This window comes from Xiphophorus maculatus, chromosome 1, assembly GCF_002775205.1.
Source record: "Xiphophorus maculatus strain JP 163 A chromosome 1, X_maculatus-5.0-male, whole genome shotgun sequence".
NCBI classification, from domain to species: Eukaryota; Metazoa; Chordata; class Actinopteri; order Cyprinodontiformes; family Poeciliidae; genus Xiphophorus; species Xiphophorus maculatus.
The window spans coordinates 28,309,651-28,329,737 of record NC_036443.1 but is presented as its reverse complement, the minus strand read 5'-3'; the positions used below and the strand labels follow the sequence as shown (position 1 = coordinate 28,329,737).

Sequence of the window (20,087 nt, the reverse complement as noted above, 5' to 3'; positions counted from 1 at the left end):
TTCGAGGGATGTTGTTGATAGTGGTTTTCAAAGGCCATACTGGATGAAAATAAAAACAGCAACACCACACAAGGCTTCTGTTCTCGGTAAATAAAAAAGGAGAGGATGATGAGGAGAGAAAGAGGGAACAACAGGTAAACAATATTCCAGTTTTCTTCAGGTAACGATTCACACATGAAGCCAAACGGTGCACAGTGTGAATTCAAGGCTAAGGTTGAGTTTTCCTTCCACCAAAACATGTCAGAGAAACGCTATAGATGTAACATTAAATCATGGAATGATCACTTAATAAGGTAAACATAACATATGACACAGCAAATAAACAAACAAATTAGAGCAACAAGACAATTTTGAAATGAGTCAGCATTTGACGTCAGCAAGAAGAATTTAAATAAATAGACTGTAAGGATAAAACACAGACATGAGATTAGGTGGTGGGTGGTAAATTGAGATGAAGCCGCTTTTGTAGCAAATGACAGCAGCAATCTGTCTGTTTCCTGTGTCTGTTTTAGTTGTATGATAAAACCCTTAAACTGGTATGAAACAAAACAATTGTCCTCCAACTCTGCACTCTCTGCTGATGTGAACTTTAATCGTCGCCAATAACAGAAAAGACCAATTTTGGCACAAGACTAACCTGCAACAATGTTCTGAGTTAAAACAAAGCAGTCGATTTTTCTGAAGGAGTCCATGCATCGCAGACAGACGGGACGGTAAGGCTAAACAAAAGCAACTCGGTTCGTTCAGAATGGGCCGCACGTGTGACTGCATCTACGCTACAAAGTCCTCCTTCCACCTCACATCTAGAAAGGGAACGAAGTCAAACACAAGGGGTCAAACAACCGAGATAAGACGGGGTGGTTCCACCTAGAGCTGAAATTTCAGTCTTCATCTTTAAGACCCTGCGAAGAAACCCGACAACATTCCCAACATTCAGTCTTTCCTCCATGCCACATTCCAATCTATTCCTCTTTCACTTCTTCGAAGGCCATTCCCCCGAAAAAGACTCACCAACCAACGTCTGGTCTTTGTTTTCCACGAATTCCCTTTGTTTTTAAGTTCAACTTGAAGACCACAGTTTCTACCACTGCTCTGTAAACTTCATAACTTCAGCCAGTGAAATGTGCACCCATTATATAGAAATAAACTCTTTAATAATTTAACAAGTTAGAAAGTAAACTATTCAGTTTCAAAACTGTTGTTACATAACTGAGACAAAGAAAAGTGTTTTTTTGTTTTTTTTTAATTTTTTTATGTAGAGGTGTTGGAGGGTGACAGGTATAGCCACTGATTAACTTTCCTGCTTGCACTGAGAACACAACAGCGTTGCAAAAGTGAGCACTACCAGTTGACAGAGCAGCCCATTTATATGCCTGTTTGGATCACATTTAAGTTTTCGCCAACAAAGGAGCGGCGTCTGTTTTTAAGTCACGCAAGTAAAAGACGGGGAGTGAAAGCAGGGTTGATGGGAGCGGTCGGGTCTTTAAACCGCTGAGTTGATCCAGTCTATGTACAATAACTACTGTGTAAAAGACGCATGCATGCCAACTGGAGGTGACCCTGTGAGAGGATTTTACGTCAAGCTCAGACCTGCCAAACAGCTAAAGCCTGATATGAGAATGACGGACAAAAACAGTCTGAAATGTTCTGAAAATCTGCAACAAGTCAAAAACTCACCCCTAATGACGAAGCTAAAGTTATGACTATACTGTATATTTCACAACTGAAAGAAAGACCTACTCAACCCTGCTTTTCTGTGTCAGAGGAAGGGAGTGTTTGAAAAGCATGTATGTGTTTTTGTTTGTGAGCGAATTTCATTGAGAGTGGAGGGAGGGAGGAAGAGAAAAGAAATGGAGGCAGACGCCGTCTCTCGGCTCCTTTTCCGCCTTCGCTTCTTTTTTCTGCCCCCAGGAATCCCTCAGACCGCCCTCACTGCTCGTCCTCCCCAAACACGTCGTTCTGTTTGCGCTTCATGTTCTCAAAGTCAAAGTCGGTCCCAGTCATGCGCTTGTAGATGTCCTTGATGTCGTTGCAAGTGGTCTCGAAGTGAGTCGTGGCATCGTAGGACCTCGAGGCGAAGACCTGGAAGAAAACAGTGAGAATCGACGACAATTTATCTATCATTTTATCTCTGATTTTCAAAAATGGTTGTGATTTTTATTTTTTTCTTTACAAATTTCTGACAGCATTTCTTTTAAATTTCAAATAAAACTATTGTACTTTTTAAGGTAGAAAGTGACAAAGCAGCAAGATACGGTGCATAGATCTCATATAACACAAAAAAATCTGTTTCTACAAAGTAGTCATTGCTAGAGTTGGGCAGTAACTAGTTGCATTTACTTCAGTTGGGTTGCTAGGTAACGGCCTGGGCTTTGCTGGGGTTGCTAGGTAACGGGCAGTGCCCACTGTGGGGGCCTCAGAAACTTGGAGAGAAGATGAGAAAAAAAAATTATCCCTTAAATCTTTTAAATCTTAAATTTATTTGTTGTTTAATTATGTTTATATACAGAGTTGGGTAGTAACTAGTTAATTTTACTTGATCACATGTCTATAACGATATATATTGTTATTGATTTATTAACAAGTACTTTAATCAGCCCAGGACATCCAGGCCTATTTTCTCTTTATTTGAGCTAATAATAATTTGATTAGTTGGGGATACTAATACACTGGATAGAATTTAATATTTATATGTACTGAAAAAATTAATAAATGAGCCCTATGAAGGAAAACATGATGGTTAAAAAGAAAATCACATTGCCCAATAACACATTATATATATATATATATATATATTACTACTTGATATTTTACAAAACCATGCTTTATTTGTTCACATTTAGACCTGCATAAAGAGTGTTTGTAGACACACTAACACATCAAAAACATTAAGAAACAATGCTTAAGCAGCTTAAGCAAATGACCTGGTGCTAACGCAGCACTAGCTTAGCACTGTGCTAACATAGCTGCTGAGACTGAGGCAGCAGCTATGTTTGGAGCTGAAAGCAGTTTTGACAAAATCCTGTGTCTAACAAGCAGTTTTGTTTTGCATTTTTACTTTTGCTTTTGAAATCATTTGCATGATAAAATATTAGAAAAAAAGGGGAAACTCCAGCACACTGCTCAGCTAGCAGTGGAAATACATTATGCTGTTGCAGAAGTCTGCAATGCAAAATATCTGATCCCTTTTAGTTTAAAAGTGACCTATTGTGCTTCATTGAAGAGGTCTGCGCGATATACAAAACATGTTTATCTAATTTATTGCGCAAAACCATTTTTCGATAATGAGACGCACAATTATACATGGAAAAGCATTAGTAGAGCTTACAGCACAACCAACAAGAATGCAACAAGTAGCTTCTGAATGATAAGCCAGCAACAGAACACTTGTCTTTTCCAGTAGCCATTGTACAGTGCATATAGTGGTAAAACCAACTGACTGAAAATCTGCTTGGGTTGCTAGGTCACGGGTTGGGTTCCGTTGAGGTTGCTAGGTAACGGGCAGTGCTTGCTGATTTGTGACGTTACATTCCAAAGGTTTTTGAAACAGATCATTTTCCAGACACCAAAAAACATTAACTTAGCACTTAGGCTGTTTTTAGAAGCCATAGAAACCCAAATGGAAGTACAAAAATGTGCAAAATGTGAAATTTACAGAATACATCCTCATTAGAATCCCCAAAGAGAATATTCACTAAGACATGAAAGAAATGCAACAGTTTGAACATAAACACATGAATGTTGAAGATTTCACAACAAAAAGCTTTTGTTTAATTAGCATATTAACCACAAACAACATATAAGAGGGAAATAACCTTACCTGGCTCTCAGTGCCGTCGTCTGTGGGCTCATAAAGGTCACTAATAGCCACAAACCTGAGGAAAAAGAAAGAGTAAATATTATCATAAAATTTTCTACAGATGCCAGGCTGTTAAAGCATAAAAGCACAAAGTGTCGACAGACGTCACTGACTTTTGATCGATGGGCTCCAGGAGCTCCAAGGCCGGTTCGATCTCAGCCTCGGGTTCGCTGGTCTCCACTGTGGTGCTGACGATGGCTATGTACTTCCCCTGGGCCGCCACGTTGTGAGCGTAAGAGATCATGCAGACGTAGATGTCTGGTCATTTAAAAAAAAAAAAAAAAGTCAATCAGAATCCTTTAGAACTGCTTTAGGTCATTTGTCCACTTAAAGATTCACATATTATCCCAAACTCAGACTTTTTTAACAAGGTGGCTCCATTTTGGCTGATTACATTGAGTATAGCTTGAAATAAGTTCAAGTCTGTTTCATGTTTGAAACATAATGTATTAGTAATGCTGTTAGCTAAGTAGCTAAATTGTGACAGGAGAGCAAATTAATGTGTCAAGTTGTCGAGCAGATCTGCTGATAAAGAAAATTACATGTTCGGAGTTAACTATCAGGTCTGTTTAATACTAGGCAGCAAATTAAGAGATAAACCAAATGCATGACAGAGATCTTGTAATGCCACAATATGTATAAATGTAATAAAATCAGACTTAAAATGTGATACAATGTTTTTATGCAAAATATAAAAAAATTCTTGTACGCATTATGCAATACTTTGTCACATATGTAACATTACTATATTTTCCACCAATTATTACAAAATGTGTAGGTAGCTCTTTTTTGGAAATGATAATGTAATAAACGATCACAAACTGTGTTTATGCTAGTTCTTCTTCTGAGGTTTTTATACTGATCTGCTAATAAAGATCTGTATAATGAAAAATTGAAACTTTGGTCAATAAATGCCAAACTTTTGGTCATTGAGTCGCCTTTTCAAACTCAGACAGAACCCTTGGTATTAATCTACATGTTGCTCAAGGCAAAACAATCCAAAATGCGTTTCATCACATTTTGCGTCTATTATTACATAATGCGGTTTTACTGATGTTTTAATACATTTTAAAACTTGACTTTCTTACATTATTACATAATGCAACATTACAGAGTTTTAGCTATATTTTTAAGATGACATCAAAGAATCGGTTTCTGCTAAATATGTAAACGTAATCAGGTCCTGCAGCTGAAAAATGCTCACCAGAGTTGCGGTTGACCTGATTCTGAGGGATGATGATCTGGCAGGAGTTGGCGTCGTTGGTGTTCTTGATTGGATGGCTCAGGATGCAGATGACACGGATCACCTGGCCCGCCTTACGAACGCGGTCCGGGATGTAGCTGGGGTCACAGATGAGCTGCTTGCACCGAGCCACCTGCAGCAGGAGAGAAATTCGTCCAGCATGTTTAAAGACACTTATTATTATTACATAAATAATAACATATCACAGCTGTCATACCTCGCCTTCTGACTTCACTCCAATCACTTTGCCACCATCCATTACGATCTCATCTACAGGCTTGTTCAGCATGTAGGTTCCTCCGTAGATTGCGCTCAGCCTAACAGACGAATTAAATCAGATTAAATGGAGTTTTGTTTTATATATATATATATATATATATATATATATATATATTTCCCACTTTTATTGTTGTTTACAGACATAAATTAAAACAATTCCTATGTTACTGCAGAAGCATAATTTCACGCATCCTTCGATCTGGGTACATTCATTTATAAAGAAAAAGTTAAGTTAACTGTTTCCAACAAAATTATATTTCATTGGTTTTCTATAGGATTGAAAAGGACTAAGTAGCTCAGACATGAAATCTGATTATTTTTCTAGGTAACCATTTCTGTGTTGATTGGCCAAATATTTTGAATAACTAATGAGTTAAAGAAGCTATTTTCAGTATTTTCAGTAAGAACAAAGTTGTGAGAACAAAGTTTTCAGAACTGCTGAAATAAAAAAAAAAAAGTCCCATTGTATCAAATAGCCTCTGTTATATCTAACAATGGATCTTGAGTACTTTCCGCACATTAATTATTTTTTCTAGAATATTTGTAGCCAAAAGCTTCAATCTCTGTACTCCCACCAGCCTTGTTTAATCTGCTTTAGTCAAACTCCGGTCCGTTTGCCTGAAAAGTCCGGTTCATTTGGGGAGGTGTGAATGAGCAATCGACCTCTGATTGGGACCAAAAATGTGAACTCTAGTTTGCCTAAAAACATTGGTCTCGGTTCAGTTGGCGCAGTTTGAATGCGTTTGTAAACGCCAAGAGAACCGGAGATCGCTCCAAAAGCAGGAAGTGGACTAAAGCACACGGCATTCTGGGTAAATACACCAAAAACAAACGTGCAAGCGTATCGCTAGCTGGAGAAATGGCTCATAGTCTTTTTACCAGCGACAAAAGAGAAATCCTCCAACCAGTAAAATCGCTACTCCAGTTTTGTTTACATTTCGTGAAAGAGGAAGTTATGTTCAGTTTCTCCTTCTGAGGCTTTTATGTCGTTTCCTTCAGTAATTCTTGGTGCAGCGCCACCACAGGCAAGGAGGGGAACAATAACTGTGCAACTGGTGATTTGTTAAAAATAACTTCTTTACATAGCAGTGTTTCTTTCCCGAATAAATGTACTCAAACTAAAGGCTTGATTTTAAACCAATGTAAAAAGTGAAATTATGCAAATGCAATAAAAGATGAACAAGCTTTTTCTCCTCTGTACAGAAATTTTGACTAATTAATGAGAAATGATTTAAAAACCTGGCAAATCCCTGCGGCAGTTCCCCCAGACCGTACAGCGGGTAGAGGTAGGGGCTCTTTCCATAACGCGCCAGAGATTCGCTGTACAGTTTGATACGATTGATCGTCTCCAAACAGGGAACGTCAAGATAGCTGGATGCAGATATAAGACAATCAAGTAAATCTTTACATTAAATTCCTGAAATATTTGTACTTTTGTCTCAAATTTCTTTTTTCCAACTCTTACTCATCTGTCCGGTAGAGGGCCAGGGCGTGTCCAGTAAAGTCGATGACGTCCTGGCCCAGGTCAAACTTCTTGTAGACGTCCCTCATGGTGGTGGTTTTAGGGTCAACCCCCTCAAAGGTCTTGGGGTCGTTCTCGTCGAAATTGGCCACAAAGACCAAAAACTTCCGAAACCTTCTCTTCTCAAACATTCCCATCAGATCTAGACGTTAAAATAAGACGATTCATCTCAAAATTTAACAAGGAACTATTAAACATGAGCGCAGCTCTTTGTGTATTTGTATCCGAGGAGTTTTGTGAGTCTTACTGGAAGCAAGTGCCTCCGTCTCGGTTGACGGCACCTTGTAGATTTTTCCTCCTTTGTAGACGAAGCTTCCCTCCACCACTTTAAAGTCCAGGTACCGAGTCACTTCTGTGTATAGCAGCATCTTCACAAGCTGACCTAAAATACACACACTCGTTCTTTGAATCTTTCACTGCAAAAACACAAAATTTTACCAAATATTTTTGGCTTACTTTCAACTCCAAATATCTCAGTACACTTGAAATAAAAGAAAATTAGCACACAAGTAACTTTTCAGCAATAATTCCTTAATATTGATTAAAACGTTAGTTCCACTGGTAGATTATTTCACTTATAACATGAGAAAAATGTCTTGTTTTCAGTACAATAGTCTTCTAGTGGAAACAGTACTTTTTTAAAATTAATTTTTAATTAATTATTTACTCAAATCTAATTCCAATATCTTCCTGAAATGTTGCTTTTGAGCTACTTCAACTTATTTTATCTTATGTTTATGATATCTAAGGTTCTGCAATGACTTTGAAATGTATATAATCCCTTGGATAACAGGAAACCTCACCGTATTTAATGAGATTTTAAGCAGAACGACCAACACAAAACACCGCATGATTTTGAAATAGGAAGTAAGTGAAGAATGGTTTTCAAATGGATCAAAGAGCTGAAAACTGTGACATGAACAGGCCTGTCGCAATAAGCAATAAATCAATTAATCATATGATAAAGTAAAACGAGCTCAATAATTTCCAATAGCATGATTTATCGTTTTTCTCTTTCTACCAAAAACTCGGTGATAAAAGTCTTCAGTCTGGTGCTTTGGTCTTAACTAACCCATTTTTTGAAGGATGATTTTGTTTACAGACACTTTATATTTATATTTGTTGTTTGAGTTGTTTTGTTTATTTTGGATATTTAAAATGTTTTTCAGTTCCAGTGTTAAGTGTTCATTAGAATTGAAATTTTATTGATGTTTGAGAATCTCTTCTTGCATTATTATGCCATTACCATCATATTACATGAAAATAGCCCCAAAATAACAACATTATTGTTTAATTTATTAACTTCTGGGACAATTTATTGTCCAGGAAAACATATTAATGTGACATTCATGAACAATTTTTCATTGCAGTTACAGTTGGAAGTATTTTCGGATGTGCCCTTACCAACTTTAAACATATTTCCATTTAATATCACAATAATTTGCTGTCAGACAAATTGGATGGAGAACATCTGTGCACATCAAATTTCACATTCTTAATTGGATTTCGGTCTGGACTTTGACTGGACCGTTCAAATATATGAACGTTCACGTAACCATTATTGTGCTTCTTTCTGTTGGAAATCCCAATAAGAACTATAAAGTTTGTGGCTGTGACGTGACAAAATGTGGAAAAGTTGAATGCAGTACATTTAAGCTGATACTGACCATTGGCCATGAGGAACTTGGGGATGAGATCAACGTTCCAGTCCCTTCCTCTGCCCATTGACTCCGGTGGGCTATCAGGGAGAGTAAAGCGCTTGTAAAGCTGCAGGACACGAAAGAGAAAAAGCAAATTCATTCAACTCTTAGGAATTAACAAAAATATGATCAAATAATTCTTTAAATATGATTTGTTGTCCCCCGTACCTCTTCCAGCGGTGTAATGGAAGAGCTTTCCCCACCGTAGTAAGGGTTCCTGTCCATGTGCAGAACCTTTTTCCCATTCACAGACATGATCCCAGACAGAATGCATTCCTGCATGAAACATTTAAACACCCAGAAAACACTCAGAAAACAAACAACCGGAAATCAACTAACCATAGCTAACAGGTTTAAAGAAAGTGCACCATCACAACCAGAACACAACTGCTTCTATAAAAAAATGCATTTTGATGTTCAATATCAAAAATAAATCATAGAATTTATCTTCAAACGTGCAAAAACAATGACGATAACCATAACTAATAATTTCACCCCTACATTATTTTGTGTGTTTCAGTCTAAATGTTTACATCCAAAAAGGAGCTGACTGTCATGGGACGCCTCACACTAACCACGAAATATTTCAAACACACCACAAGAAATTTCTATATTCTGCTCTTAATCTACTGTAAATGTGATCAGAGTCGATCCAAAGTATAAAATGACTTTGTAATTGTTTAGTCACCCTGCTGGCACAGGACAAGTTTATAAAAGGAGTTGTTGTATGTACATTTAATTATTTTATTGCTACTTTACACATTTCTACTGTGTTTCATGACTGCCCTACATTTTTGTTGACCAATAACTAATAATCTAATCGTTAAACTTCACCCCTCTTCTTTGACTCTCCAAAGTTTGTAATAATTTTGGTGGGTGCAATTAGAAAAACGGCTGCAAATGAAGTTCGGCTAGGAGCTACTTGCAGTCTGGTAATAATAAATATATATAAATAAATCTTTAGAAAATATCCGTCCGTCCATCTTTAAACTCAATAAAATTATGTCAATTTTGATCATTTCCAACCTCAAAATTGTCAAAAAGTTGAAAATTTTACATAGAAGCAACATATATATTAATAAGTAAATAGGGAAATAAGTATTATTATTATTATTATTATTATTATTATTATTATTATTATTATTATTATTAAAATAACTAGTCAATAACTAAAAAATGTAACTGACCATGGAGTTATTACAGGGAAGATATAATGGGTAGTTGAATTATTTATGCTTTAAATGATTTAATAAATGGGTATTTTTTACTTAAGGTTAGAGGATTTTTCATAAAATCATGAAATCAATTTGATCATTTTCAAATTGATCAAAAATCAAAGCATGTATCTATGTGATAGATACATGCTTTGTATAACTAGTAAGTAAATTTTAAAAACCCAACAAGGTAACAAGATATATTGGGTCTTTATATATGTTAGAAATAATTAAGGAAAGACATATTTTTTACTTAAGTTTAAAGGATTTTACATAAAATAAATGAAACGATGGACAACTCTGACCATATTGGAAAAAACAGTGTCTTCAGTCAGAGCCTTCTTCAAATTCACTGTAATACAGACTGCTACAGCAGAACCATCACTATCAATAAATAACTATTTGAACATTTTTGAACTAATGAGTTACAAACACATTAAATTGGATTTGAAGGTCATCATGATCCAGAGAAAGTTGTAATAATATTAATAATAACTTGTTAAATTATGTTTTAGATACCGTGTTTATTAAGTGAATTAAGTCTAATCACATCTTATTGAATTGTTTTTTAAATATTTGTTATTTTCTTTATTAAATGTATTACTATTATATAAACAGCTGTTAGAGAGGCGTGTGACACAATAATAACCTACCTAAATATTTGCTGCTATAGCTGCAAACATGGTGAAAATGAAACATCTTGATGGCCGGTGTGTTTCTGTCGCAGTGCGTGTTTAGGAAAAGTAAAGCCGTGAATAAAAAGCTGTGCCATCAGGCCTGCGCCAACCCCAGGATGGAGGCCTGTCTATGCAAAGAGAACCATGACACACTGAAGGGTTACGCCTAAAAGATGCTACAGGGCGTAACACAACACTGAGCACAGTCTGCAGCCGAAACAACAATAAAAAAATATTTAAAAACCACCCAGCTGACTCTGAGATCTGCGGGCTTCTTGGCGACAGACGAGAAGCTCAATTGTAGTTTAATTTAGCGATATTTCTAATGCGCAAATCCAAACACAATTATCTGATGTCACAGCGCACAATTGCAGCTGAGGCTTTCGCTCCAGAGACGATAGCAGGCCTTATCTCTGTCTCTGTGTGTGGAGGGGGGGAAATCATTTAAAAAGTTCACAAACTCTGTTTTTATTTGTCTCTACTCACTGTGAGTCCGGTGCCCAAAACGATCACATCATATTCCTCATCCATGTTGTATCACCGCCTCTCCCGTCTCGCCCTCTTTTTTTCAGCCTGGGGAAATGAAGGGGTGCTGAAGGAAATAATGCCAGTGGGTCCACAAAAAAAAGCTGAGAAATAAAATTCCTGTGTTTTCTCTCAGGCGTGGCTGCTTGAAAAGGCTCTTCAGCGGAACGTGTTATTTATTAATCATTGGGCATTAATGATCAATGGGGAATACAGCCCACACTGTCACCGGCGGAGACGACCAAAGATGGCCCTGTCCGTGGAGCGATAGAGAACAATGTCACTGCGCGCCGGGAAATAGTGCGCATCCTCCTCTCTCTCCCATCCTCCCATAGACGTAGCGAAGCACAGACGATGCGTCAGCGCGTCCGCCATATTGTGAGTGGAGTATTCGCCTTGGAAAGCAACATTTACGTTTCAAATGATTTTGCTGAATTACGTTCTGTACAATATATGTTTTGTATAGTCCAAATGCTGATTAGACAAGGCTACAAAATATATAAAGAAACATTGAATTGTATGTTTTTCTTATTGCTTTTATTTACTGTTCAATAATTATTACATTCATTTCACATAAATGTTGCCTCATACCTTCTGATTTTAGTTGGCAACTAGTTCTATAGAGTTGGATAGAAAACTAGTTACATTTACTTGAGTAACATTTTTGAAAAAGTATTTTTTTTACTATGCTGTACTTTGTACTTTTGCTTGAGTAACTTTATTAGTACTCTTAACCAAGTCAAATTTCAGGATTCTCTACCCAGAACAAAAATGTTTTATAAAAATTCATCAAACACACACTTGCAGGTTTTTGATAAAGTTTCAAAGAAAATTATTTGGAAAATTGTTACTTTGCCTGATTTGATTTTTTTTTTACTTATATGAATTATTGTCATTAAACTACCAAAATTTCCACGTAAATTTATATTTTGGTTGGTTTGATTATGCAATTTTAAATATTAAATGACTGATAATTGCATCAGTTACTGAGTACTTGAATAGACTTTTTACCAAATACTTTTTGACTCTTTCTTGAGTATTTCTTGGATGGCTACTTTTACTCTTACTTGAGTATAATTTCTGGTTACTCTGTTCACCTCTGGTTCTGTGGTAGAATTTTTTTTTATCAAGTTATATATTCTGACTTTTTAAATCTGATGTTAAATATAATAAAATAATTCTACAACGATCATAGAAATCGTATGTAAAATGTGTAATATTTAAACATTTTTCCACATCTTCTCTCCAAATTTTTTGTATATAAAATAATTAGATTTGTTATCATTACTATTAATATTATTTTCTTCATTCATTATTACAAACAGTTCCATGTAAAATCCTTTCTATAATCTTTTTGGGTAAATCTCCCTATAAATGACACCCCCAATATGGCGGCGACGTTGATGCACAATCCGGATGCTTATGCGGCGTCTACCCTTCTATGCCTATGCTTCTTCCCACCTAACAACACAATGGGGCCAGAGTGAAACCCCACTTTGAGTTGCCTTCTTCACACCTAAAGTTTAGTTCAACATTTCTGTTCAGATTTTACCAGTTTATCCTGGGAGCAAAGCTTGTTTCTGAGTATTTTCCATCCTTCCTTCCCAGTTGTAGGTCCAGCGTTGCCTGCGTGGATGCACGCAGTGGTATCCCTCCGCCGCCACAGCTGGGTGGATGGGAGTTGGTTTTTCAGACTGAAAACACGTTGGGCTTTATAAATATAACAAAAGGCATTATATAGTTTTACTTGTATATGCAGTTACTTTCTTCGTAGTATTTGTTTTCAGAATTTTATATCGCTATGTGTGAACATCTAGGCATATAAAAGCTGTGGTGGTAAATTGTCATGATTTTAGGTAGTGTCAGCACCATGGACAGCTGCCAGGTGAACCCTCACTTTTTAGTCAGCGCACTTTAAACCCATTTTCAAGCGTTATTAAGAACAATAGCAGGTGTTTTATTACAGATTGCAACATTATGATGTATTTTTAACATTAAAGCAGGCGGGAAGAGAGCTAATATGTTCAGCGATACCAGGTTGTGTAAATTAAAACCTTCCTTAAGCTTTAATTTCAACTAAAACAGAACAAAATGGTAAGGGCTGCAGCCTTCCGCTGCACTGGGAGTGAGTGTTGAGCTGCTCCGGTTGAATGAAAGAAGCAGGAAGTTCTTTCTTTGGATCTGCTCACATGACTGTCAGCTGGTTAGAGTCACGTGACGCGCGGCAGTGCGGAAAGAAGAACGAAAATGGCGGAACCCAGGAACTTCAGTAAAGGATCAATAATGGCTTTTATATTCTTTTTCGCCGCCTTTTTAGCTTCAGGGAGCAGCACGGCACAAGTGCCACTTCTTATGTGGTCTACCAAAAGGTATTGAATTTTCTTTTTCGTTTTTAAATTTACGTAGCAAGACTCGTTTGAAGTCTGGTCTTGCATGCTAAAGCTAACACAAGTAGCTACGTAGCTTTTTAATGTCTAGAATTTCTAAAACAACACAAACCTGAAGAAAAGATGGATTTTTTTCTGTATTCTTAGTTGTTTTTTTGTTTTTTTTAAAGAAACTATAAAGAGTTTATTCGACAATGCATCTGTGGGCGTTATTAAATATAGAGTGTTGTATTTATTTTCATAAACAAATGTCCAGCATAACTAATAATAAAACTTAAATTTCCGATGTAAAAATATACACATATTTTTCTGAAAGCTGCAAATTGTGTTTTGTGTGATTGTGGGTCAATGACATGACAAGAGGCTCAATAATCGAGCTGATTAGCTGGCATTATTAGGAATGTTAGCAACATTTTCTAAAGAGTTGCATTTCAAAGCAAACTGTTTCGTCTGAGAGAACACTAAACTAGCTTTTAATTGATGCTATGATGTTGAGTTTAGGTTAAAAATATACAATTTTGGATCATTAAAGCCTTTCAAATACTGTGACCAAAATGTACAAAGAAGTTCACTTTTATACGTATATTTTTTAGAAATTGCCATGAAACATTCAGCTTATGACCTTTGTTGAATTATATGTGATTTTAGTAAGTAATATAGACGTAATGTACTTGCATTTTGCAATCCCTTTATTTAGCCTGAGTGTTACCTTTTTTTTAAAGAGTAAAATGACATTTATACAATTAAAAACAGTAATAAAGAATAATCTGCCTTGATACAAAAAGGCTTTGCATTAATGTTGCTAAACATTATTGTTAAAAACTAAAACCTGATTTTATTTTTGGGTGCTCGTGTATCAAATCAGTGGCTTATTTAGCATATAGGTACTGGTTATTAATGAACCAAACAAAATTAAGAAATTACATTGTGTATTTGTTTAAATTATCATCTGAATTCCTCAAAGCTAAAATCTGGAATAAGAAATAAAAAGGACATTTCAGGTGTTAGCTTAATCATCTCTCATGTGATTTGATCACAAATAGACGCTGCAAATAAGTAAATTAATTTATTTATTTTGTGACAGCAGACACGTCTAACAGACTCATGAAAATACTTTAATTGAAAATGTATTGACTCATGGATAAACCTGTAAATTGCTGTGATGACTGTTCTTAATGTTTTAGCAACTAAGTTGAAAAATTAGCATTTAGCTTCTGTTGTTGTCATTGTCAGTTTGCCATCTTTGACCTCTCCACCGGCCGGACACATAACATCCATGGAGGAGCTGGCCGCCTACCTCACGCCTGTGTTTGGCTCTGGCTCCAACACTGTGATCCTGTTCCTGCAGGACAAGGTCAGAGCATCGCACACATTAGTTAGCTTTTGCTAACACAAGTTAGCTGAGGCTAACATCCTTCCCCTATTAAGACAGATTGGCATTCACTAAATATCATTTTTATTTCTGTTAGTACTTAAAGACAAACAATGGAGATAATTTGTAATAAAAAAGCACAAATGTCATGTATATTTTGTATATATATAATTGTTATTTTAAACCATCAGTTATCAAAGAGGGTATTATTATTGGACTTCCTGGCGTTTTGAGACATCCCATGGCACACAGAACCTTTTTTGTACAAATCAACAAGTGGGTAAATTAAAACCCAGCCTCCTTCTCTGCAGTAAATGTTAAACAAAAAGCGCCAGTCTTACTGAATCAGGAGACTCTGGAACAGACTTCTCATTCTGGCGTGACTCTGAGCTTTTACTGTACTTCCCTTTGCACGGTTCCTGCTTTCATTGTTCTGGGCTTTTTGCACTTTGGTTATTGTGTTGATTCTTACTTAACTCATTTTGATCATTTTGTTGCTTGTTTTTAACTAAATATGTTTATTTATATGTTTAGTTAAGCAAAGATGACTTCACCCTGTTTGGTGGAGTGTTTGGAAACAAGCAGGAAAGTGTCTTTAGGAACCTTGAGGTGGGTTTATTTTGGGCACTAATTATGAGCTGGTAACTAACCTGCATAATATTAAAACTCTTTCCAATCACTTTTTGACAGGCTGCACTCCAGTCCGCTTCCTCATCAGTGAATTTTCCTGCTCTGGAGTGGACAGGAGAGTCTGCCATCCCCACCCTGCTCCAGCAGAAACTCGGCGCTGCCCCCCTGCTGGTCGATCCAGACACTCTGTCTCACCTGAGCCTCAACACATCGATCAGCAATTTACTGATCATCAATCTGCCTTACGGTTGCGAGTGAGATTCTTTTGTTTTTCTGTGAATTTCCATTTGTAATCACCAGCTGCGTTCCTATTAACCATAAAAATGCGCAAATTGAAATTGTGAAAATAAATTCTCTTAATAGAAACTTCAGTTTAGAGAAAACTGAAGTTTTTCAATAAAAAAAGTTTTGTAGTAGGATGAGGTGGTTTTTTTAGCCGTATCGGAATTAGATGTAAGGGAAACGATGAAGAAGAAGACAGGAAGTGATGGTTCATATAAGGTTGTCTTTTGAGTGTGTTGAATCCACAGCTCTTCTGTGAAATCTGACTACAATTTCCCCAAAATGCCACAAATTAAAATCTGTCACAATAATTTTTCTAGACGATAAACCGTTAAAGAAGTTATTACGATAAATGACAATATTGTTGTTTTGAGGCCATTTTCAAGTAATGGTATAATAATGCAAGAACACATTCTCAAAGATCAGTTGGCATTAAATTCTGATGAATGTTTATGACTGGAACTGTTTATGACGTTTTGAATATTGAAAATAAATAAACTAAAACAACAGAAATGACAAATAAAATGAATTATGAAGACTTCGTAAACAAAATTGTCCTTTAAAAGAAGGGCAAGTTGAAGACATTTGTCATCCAGTTTTTGGTAAAAAGAGATAAATGATAAATCATGCAAATGGAAATTATTGAGCTTATTTTAATTTGTCATGCGATTAGTTGATTTATTGCTTATTGCCTGTCTCCCCAGTGCCTGAATAAAACGCAGACATTCCTTCTGATAGATCATGATTGCTGAAACATGGATACATTTCATAAAACTTTTACATCCACTGTTGTATAATTTTTAATGACTTATTGTATGAACAAGCTTATTTAAATTTAATTTCAAAATTGTGTTTTTTCAACATCAGCAGGACATTGATAGATTTGCTCACATTTGTAAAATGTGAGCAGATTTACCAATTCTTTATTGTATTGCAGCTCACTCAAATCTTGCAAGGAAGTCCTCTCCAACAATGGTATGTTTAAAATACTGGTTATCTGTTTAAGTACAGAATTAGGGATTGATTTCAGCATAATGGATATAACAAATTTTTTTTGTCACCAGATGAGATTATAGGGAAAGTTCTGAGTTCCCTGAAGGCCAAAGATGTTTCGTACACTGCAGTGTACACAGGGCTGCAGCCATCACAAGTAAGATCTCTCAGTTGTCAGAAACATAAATGGTTAAAGTTTGGACATGCTCTGGATTTTTTTGTACAAGTTACTCACTGAACTTTGTTCAAATTTTTAGGCGATTTCAATTTCATCTTCATTAAACCAGCAAGTGGGCCGGACCTTGTTACAAGCCTCTGCAGCTGATGTTAAAGAGCCTATAATATTTAATAATACGGCCGGACTTCCCTGCATTATGCTGTGGGCTCAGAGTCTCTCCGTCACGCCCCCAAGCCCTCAGGACCGTATCGACCTTCCTATAGAAAACGCAACAACGAATGGATCCATGTGTAGCAACACTACTTCAGAGTAAGACAGCGGTTTTCAGTTTAAAGATGATTGGTTTTATATTATAGATTATAAAGTTATTTAATTGCTTTTCCCCCATCTGTAGGCTTGTGCTCACCTTTGTGAACTACACTCTGAGGTAAGACAACAAGCTGCACGCTAAAAACTTTAATCTTATTTGAGTAATGTTTTGAACGACAGTCATCGGTTGACTTTTCTAAAGTCTGAAATATGGAAAGTATTTAGAAAGTAACCGTCTAAAAATAACTTTTTAAAGCTGTATGGAAAAATAAGGCTGCATGTATTTAATATAGAGTTTAAACCTGATTAGATTAGTAGACATAATATATTGTAAAACTATATTTTGTCTTTTAACTGCTGTACCTTTTTTAGTTGTTTTTTGTTTTTCAAACTACAGTGCTTCATCCAATACAGTCCAATAATATTTTATTTATACAAACAAAATACAAAACAATAATAATGAGACATTGTAGGAGTTTTTATTATTAAAGTTTTTTATAGTTATTATACAGTTTAAGTCAGATATTTACACGCACTAAAAAAGACACAAAATATTTTTTCTCAGTGTCTGTAGTTAAATCAGACTGAACTTTTCTTCTTTTACCTTAGTTAGAATTACCAAATTTATTTCTGTTTGCTAAATGCCAGAAACTTGGTAAGAATTTTTTTTTTAGAAAATGTTTTGTAACTTTTCTCTGTGAAAATGCAAGAAAGCTTTTTTAATATTGATCCATACCAGGTGAATAAATAAATGCATCAATTAAAATGACTGATATTTCCCCATAGTTTCTGAAACTATAAACTTTTCAGATTTCTATACAAAGATAATCTTGATACTGTTTTCATTTGTTGAAATCAATTCATCATTTCTCAATACATTTTCGAGTAACTTTCTTTTCTTCTCCTGCTAATTGGCAGGTTTACAATGAGTCAGCGGTTCTATCCAGTTTCTGCTCGAAACTGGTTCACCCTGGACTCTGTTCAGATGCAGGTGCGTTCATCTGGTCAGACCGCGTCTTTTGTTGGGAGTCACGGGATCTACGCGCCTGCAGAGTATTCTTTCCACTGCCAGTCGGTCGGAGACGCCCTGCTAGCCCCTGTAAACTCCACTCAGTGGAAGCTGGATTTTGTTGACTTCCAGGTAATAGCTGTTTTCCACATAATGTTAAAAAATATGTAAGGAAACATAAACTTTTAGAATGTTTTTATTTTTTATTATTATTAACTATTCAGTAATTTTTACATTCATTTAGCATAAATGCTGCCTCACACCTTCTGATTTTAATTGGCCATGAGTTCTGTGGCGGAAAATTTGATCAAATGTTTGATCTTAAGGAAGTATGTACTGTTTTGTATTAGTCCCATTAATATTTTACTTTATTCCACCAAATCTCCTCCAATTTTTTTTATTTTTTTGTCATAAACTTTTTAATGTCTTGCTTGAGGAGCAAAACTGTTTGTTTAATTTCACTGTCAGCCAATCAGAAACAAAAATGTAAATAAATTATTTTTAATTATGTTTTATATTTAAAAATGATTGAATAACAGAAAGCAAAATTTATAAGATTAAAAAACGTATGGGATCCAATTTGTTACATATTTTTATTTAACTTTCTGATGCCCCACAGCGCCCTCTAGCGCTCCCACTTTGAAAAATACTGAAAATACTGTTCTAACCTCGCATGAATGCCAAGTGCTTATTTTAATGATTAGTTTAAGGAAATTATGATTTTTAAAAATATATAATTTAATAATTTTTTGTGGGTTTTTTTCCGGTGCAGATTCAGGGTTTCGGGTTGGCCAATGGAACAAACTTTTCTTACGCCAGCGACTGCGCCAGTTTCTTTACGGCTGGGATTTGGATGGGCCTCATCACCTCACTGCTCATGCTGCTAATTTTTGTGTACGGCTTGCATATGATCATGCAGCTAAACACAATGGACCGGTTTGACGACCCCAAAGGTCCATCGATCTCAGTCCCTCAGTCCGATTAAAGCGTTCAACCAAAGATGCCCTCCAGTGTCTATCAGTCCCTAATGAAGCTGCCATGTTGCTTCTACGTCTGGACCTCTATAGACACAGATGCTTTTGTTCAGTTTTCTTTAGCAATTCCCTGGCAGACGTTTTGAGAGTAAAACACATTCCTTTTTTTCCACCATATTTTAATGTCCCAAAATCTATAAGTTATAAAATTTGATTTAATGTCTATGTGCTAAAGAAAAGTGTGCCTGAAACAAGCAGTTTGCACTCTAACCTGAAAATGCCTTTATTGCCAAAATGCATGTGTTCGCTGAATGCTGGCTGGAACATTACAGACCTCAAATCTTGCTTTTTTAAATCATATACTAGCATTACTAGTAAAAGAAAACAAAGGTGGCTGTGTAAAATATCTATTTTCCACTTGTCAGGGTTCGGCCACATTAGTTTATCACTGTTATACGATGTTCGCTTAGACTGTAATTTATTTGTAAAAAATAAAATTACTCCGTTTACCGTACTTTGCCTTGCAAGCCTAATGGTTATTAGCTAATCCATTTTGTGCCTCATTGGATATTTATCAAAACTTTTGATGTGCAAATGCTACTACATGTACTGTAAATTGCCTCTAATTTAACATCTACAATAACTCTTGAAAGAATATTGAATTAATGCTTTACAAGAAAATTTAATTTCCCCTTGGAATCAATAAAGTATTTTGGAATTTGAATTAAAATTGTGAATAAAAATAAATGGAATAAACAGTTGTAAAATGTTTGAATATATGTATGTGTGTGCGTGTGTGTGTAATGTAATAATTTATAGTATTACATAATGTGTATGTGTGTATTTTGTTTTAGAGCTATTGTTAATGTGCATATTAGGACCATGGTGGATAGAAAAGATAAAACAGAGAAAAAGGAAGAAATTCTGACTCCAG

At 35.8% G+C, this 20,087-nt stretch overlaps 2 protein-coding genes across 2 annotated transcripts; one reads left to right on the top strand and one right to left on the bottom strand.

The window, feature by feature from the left end:
• Positions 1–131: 131 nt before the first annotated feature.
• LOC102225655 (rab GDP dissociation inhibitor alpha) lies at positions 132–11,302 on the bottom strand. Its single transcript, XM_005811088.2, has 11 exons — positions 10,981–11,302; positions 8,772–8,879; positions 8,571–8,670; positions 7,151–7,285; positions 6,847–7,045; positions 6,621–6,752; positions 5,320–5,419; positions 5,064–5,235; positions 3,973–4,117; positions 3,821–3,875; positions 132–2,082 (listed from the first exon to the last, which is right to left on the bottom strand). Exons 1-11 carry the CDS (start codon positions 11,023–11,025, stop codon positions 1,930–1,932), a joined length of 1,344 nt encoding a protein of 447 aa, XP_005811145.1. The 5' UTR covers positions 11,026–11,302; the 3' UTR covers positions 132–1,929.
• Positions 11,303–13,223: 1,921 nt separating this feature from the next.
• Positions 13,224–19,903, top strand: LOC102231626 (V-type proton ATPase subunit S1-like). Its single transcript, XM_014473332.2, has 10 exons — positions 13,224–13,388; positions 14,640–14,760; positions 15,313–15,387; positions 15,469–15,662; positions 16,628–16,665; positions 16,755–16,840; positions 16,941–17,170; positions 17,256–17,288; positions 18,089–18,311; positions 18,952–19,903. The coding sequence occupies exons 1-10, from the start codon at positions 13,267–13,269 to the stop codon at positions 19,162–19,164; spliced, it is 1,335 nt and encodes a 444-aa protein (XP_014328818.1). The 5' UTR covers positions 13,224–13,266; the 3' UTR covers positions 19,165–19,903.
• Positions 19,904–20,087: the final 184 nt, after the last annotated feature.

What these genes read in the sequence shown, in the direction of transcription:
- LOC102225655 (XM_005811088.2), bottom strand. Translation starts at nt 11,025, where the DNA reads ATGGATGAGGAATATGATGTGATCGTTTTGGGCACCGGACTCACA. An exon ending in GACGGAGGCACTTGCTTCCA is followed by an intron (nt 7,046 to 7,150) that starts GTAAGACTCACA and finishes TTTAACGTCTAG; the next exon opens with ATCTGATGGGAATGTTTGAG. An exon ending in ACGACGGCACTGAGAGCCAG is followed by an intron (nt 2,083 to 3,820) that starts GTAAGGTTATTT and finishes GTTTTCTTCCAG; the next exon opens with GTCTTCGCCTCGAGGTCCTA.
- LOC102231626 (XM_014473332.2), top strand. Translation starts at nt 13,267, where the DNA reads ATGGCGGAACCCAGGAACTTCAGTAAAGGATCAATAATGGCTTTTATA. An exon ending in CTTATGTGGTCTACCAAAAG is followed by an intron (nt 13,389 to 14,639) that starts GTATTGAATTTT and finishes TGTCATTGTCAG; the next exon opens with TTTGCCATCTTTGACCTCTC. An exon ending in TCCTGTTCCTGCAGGACAAG is followed by an intron (nt 14,761 to 15,312) that starts GTCAGAGCATCG and finishes TTATATGTTTAG; the next exon opens with TTAAGCAAAGATGACTTCAC.